The following is a 4456-nucleotide window of genomic DNA, read 5'->3' on the forward strand; positions in this document are numbered from 1 at the left end:
CATGTATTTGACTACCCTGCCTAACATCCAGTAAGTTAGTTTTTTCCATCCTTTAGGCATGCTTGGCTAAGGTATATGCATGCTGACTCCTGAGTGATACAAACAATGCTAATTTTGTTTGATTCATATTGATATTCATGCCCTGCTGCTTGATTAATTGGTTGTTTGGAATTGCCGTGTTAAAAAAATAGATAAGTACGTAGCAAAATTTGTTTCTTAGTGTGAGGTCCATTCCTTGTCACAATTACATGTAACTCTGGTCTTCAGTACTTCATATGAATGTTTAGATGGATTTATTTGGTTCATCCCTTGTGCCTTACAACATTCCCTGCTTACTGGCCATTCAGTTTACTTCCAGATACATACTCATAGCCACTTCTTTATTTTACATCATCTACTGCTTATGGAAAATAAAGGAAGGTGGCATAATGTTTTAGCTAAGGAACTCCATGTTAGTGTCTGGCTTGATCGGTGAACGACCTGGAGTTAGCCCAATGAGGTGTTTAGGTTATAGGTAGCTTTTCTTCCATCAGTTCTATATCTATATGCCATAAGGGTACGACAGAGATGAAGATTCAGGATTGTGACAATGTAGCTGCGATGTAAAGGTGTGTTATCATAACCTTTTAAGAAATATTTAGGGAGGCTTTGTTTCGAGGGCTATCCACTTGGTAATCTGCACTGGTTTCAGCTGGTCTAATTGTCAGCCTGAACTAGATAAATAATGACAAGTACTTAGTTGGCATTGAAAATATGCTTAAGTTGAAAAGCTTGCAAATTTGCTCCTGAGAAGTTTAATGTATCTCTTTTCTCTCGTTGAAATATACTAGGTTCTTAGTTTTTCTGTGTGTGGCAGGCAAACTAAACTATCCGCGTCAAATCAGGTTATGGTAAATTGTATTGTGGAAATCAGAAGTAGTTTGCAGGTGATTGATCTCCCCGTATTTCTTTGGTGCATCACTGATCTTTCTATTTTTGTGACAGGCAGGTTACGAAGTCATTTCATTATAATTTATAGACATCATGTGGTTAGGATGGTGCATATCTATACCACATCCACTCATGGGTTGGGAAGGATTCAAGTACTCCATTGACCTAATTAATTTCTGGATGAGTCAAAATACCATTTCCAGCATGAGGAGTTTGTGACGATGTGTCATTCTGAAGCCGGCTCCATTGTAATCAGGATAGTTGAACTCAAACCATTTTTTGGCAGGCGAGCTGCTTATAGGGATCTCCAACCTTCAATTTGAAAAGTTCCCATCATACTTCGATCAAGGCAGGCCTGCATATATCTTTGGAGGGTGGCTTTGCCTCTGAGTTCAAAAGATCTGAAAAGGAAAAACATTGTTACATATCTGCAAAGTTCGCTCTTTCATAAATCTCTCATTAGTTTTTTTTTTTTCCGAAACTCTCATTAGTCATGTATGCTACATCAATATGATACCTTCTTTTCAGGTTTCATTTACATGTTGAACATTAAGGATCACTAATACGCTTATCCTGTATGTGTTCAATTTGCGCTCCATTGCTCATCCCAATATTGTGCTCATGTTCGGAGATAGTCTAACACTGGTATTTCACACGGGCAACCAAGAAATTTGAAATAAGCTTCCATGCGGTGCTCAAATTCACTGGATAATGCACCACTGTCTTCCTTTCCTAGCACTAGCTTTTACATGTGTTTATTTATTCTGTTCTATTTCATGTTGGGTGATATCTAAGTATCACTTATAATGCATGTGCTCAAAACTATACTTCATTTTATTGACCTAGAACTGCATAAGCAGATATCAAATTGACCGAGAAAGAAGTAGATGTGAAACAATGCATTCTTACTGCTCACTATTGCATGAATATTCTGCATTTCTGCCGTCCAACTGAAAACAACATTGCGCTTGAAAGGTTCCATGCAGAATCACCTTCAAGATATGAACTCAGTTTCAGCAGATCAGCTACCCTTTCCAGCGGCCTTAGTTTTTTCAACGTTACGATCACAAGAGTACAGCAAGAGTTCTCAGGGGGCTCAGCAGATCTCTGCTAGTCTTCTTTAGACACGCCACAGAGAAAAATCAAAGTGATAGATAGCCAATAGGAACACTCCCAGGAGCCACATAATCCATTTGAACATAAAAACAAAGGATGGTCACCAAATAATAGACACCAAGATGACACCCTTTAAGGCCAGCTAGGAATCACATTACAACAAAAAACTCAAGGCTGGTACAGAATCGCATTACAGCGACAAATAAGTAACAGTGCTCAAAACTTTCTAACAAGTAGAACAAAGTTACCACAGTTTAACAACAGTAGACGTAGATAGTACTACAGATCCGATATATGAAAGCCCAGATCTCACTTCAGGAGAGGTGTAACTACAAATACTTAGTTGCGATAGGTACGAGGTGCTAAAACCATAAAACTCTTATATCACAGACATCTACCATGGCGTGGCAGCCTCACTCCTATTAACTTCTGGTGAGCTGACCCAAACACCATGGTTCCCCATTCCGACTGCAGTTCACTTCTGGCAAGAAAGACCGCCGATGGGAACGTCATCGGCGAAGTCTTCCGCCAAGGCTTGACTCTCCCTCCGAAGGAGGTCCTGCTGCAGCTGCTCGCGATCCTTTCGCAACTGCTCACGATCTTTGCGTAGCTGCTCACGATCCTGGCGCAGCCGCTCGCGACCAGCCTGGAGAGCCTCCTGATCCCTGCGAAGCTGGTTCTGGGACCGTCGCAGATTGTCCTGATCGCGTCGCATCTGCTGCTGCTGCTGCTGCAGCTGGGTTTGCTGCCTCCTGAACTCACGTTCGGCCTGGGAGCTGTACGCAGTGAGGTGAGAGAGGATCGTCATGACCTGTCAAGACAGTAATTTCTATCATTAAATGCCTTCCAAGATGTCTTCTTCAAATTTAGCATTACAATATGCAAATGAAACAGGTTCACAGAAGTACATAGCAAATCCACAAACTGGCATAACCAGCTATTATTCAGTTAGTTAGAGCTCATTAGCAAAGGAGTGAAAAAGGAAGCTTGTGTAGATCGACCGTTTCAGGAAACAATACAGTGCAATACAAAAGAGAGTATGGATGGAGATATGCAGGAGCAGGATGCAATAGTCAGAATTCAGATTAAAAATCAGTTTCCTTTCCACATTAGATGCATAGTTCATGAAAGAAATTAGTAAGGTAGGCTAAATAATTTGACGGTTTAGGTTACGAAAGAAGGTACAAACAGAGCTAACTAATTCACCTTCCTGAGTTCCAATCCACGGCATACCATTACTAACACAGGGGAATGACTCAAATCATAAAAAAACATGCAGCATGTTTAGAAAACAGCTTGAAGTATTCAGTGCATTGAAGTCGTCCAAGAACAAACTAAGATGCAATTCAGTAGGCACCCAGACATCACTGCACATGGTCACAAGGGCAAACTTATCATCAGGCGGAATTTCAGAAAAGCTATATAATATAGCATTTCATAAGCAATGCAGCAATATAGCATTTCAACTGGAATTTCAGATAAAGCAATGCAGCAATATAGCATTTCAAGTGGAATTTCAGATAAAACAATGCAGCAATATAGCATTTCATAAGCAAAGCAATCTTTGTGTTTTATTTTTAGACCAACTTGTAATAATCCAAAAAGGGCAATAAATCTGACGCCAGTATAGATCTCCCTCTCAGGGCCCCAAATCACCCAATATCCTAGGCAGCAGCAACCTCCAAAATCTGGCTACACGACGCCAACGACCACACCCCGTCCTAGTTGTGGTCGAATCTGGTCGTCCAATCAACTTCACCATGCTAACTTTCGACCATAACGCACTGAGATTCTACGACTCGCTGGCCGCCCCCCAACTCGCGCTTGTGTCCTAAACTAGGATTCGCGTTTGTGGCCAGACCCAACACGCGCGGTTCAACCAAATGTTCTGATAGATCAAACCAGTTTGTATCCATGTAGTAGCCAGCATGTACCCAACTAACAAGATCTTTGATGAGAGAGGGGGATGGGGGAATGCAGGTTCACCTTCCCGCGGATGGATGATGCTGAGCTCGCGGTGGTTGAAGAGAGTGAGTGGTTGCGATGCCGAAGAAGCTGAAGAGCGAGCGCGGCGGCGGAAGCGGGGTGAGATTTTTATAGGGGAATGGGAACCCTAGCCGGCGTGGCGGGGGCTTGGTCCTCACTCTCCGCCTGAGGGAGGCGCCCTCGTTAGCTGAATTCGTTTACCCCGAAGGAACACGGTAAATGGGGTCTGAGTAATCAAGCCGCGTTCGTTGCAATGGAGGCGCCCTCGTTGCAATGGAGGCGCGTTCGTCTTCGGCTAAGAGAGACGCGAAATGGAGTTTTGGCATCTGAAGACTTGAAATCGATGGCGAACACGGCAGAATCTGAAACCAAAACCAGATCGACAGTTGCATATTCGGAATGGAACTCGGCGTCAGATCTGGAG

At 42.7% G+C, this 4456-nt stretch overlaps 1 protein-coding gene across 1 annotated transcript; it reads right to left on the minus strand.

Annotated features, from left to right (window-relative positions):
- Positions 1-2240: 2240 nt before the first annotated feature.
- On the minus strand, positions 2241-4138 carry LOC124657765 (golgin subfamily A member 6-like protein 7). The gene is made up of 2 exons (XM_047196278.1): positions 4033-4138; positions 2241-2857 (listed from the first exon to the last, which is right to left on the minus strand). The coding sequence occupies exon 2, from the start codon at positions 2852-2854 to the stop codon at positions 2522-2524; it is 333 nt and encodes a 110-aa protein (XP_047052234.1). The 5' UTR covers positions 2855-2857; positions 4033-4138; the 3' UTR covers positions 2241-2521.
- Positions 4139-4456: the final 318 nt, after the last annotated feature.

The sequence above is a fragment of the Lolium rigidum genome, chromosome 5 (assembly GCF_022539505.1).
Source record: "Lolium rigidum isolate FL_2022 chromosome 5, APGP_CSIRO_Lrig_0.1, whole genome shotgun sequence".
Taxonomy (NCBI): Eukaryota; Viridiplantae; Streptophyta; class Magnoliopsida; order Poales; family Poaceae; genus Lolium; species Lolium rigidum.

Excerpts from the sequence above, each read along its gene's own strand:
- LOC124657765 (XM_047196278.1), bottom strand. The coding sequence starts at position 2,854 with ATGACGATCCTCTCTCACCTCACTGCGTACAGCTCCCAGGCCGAACGT.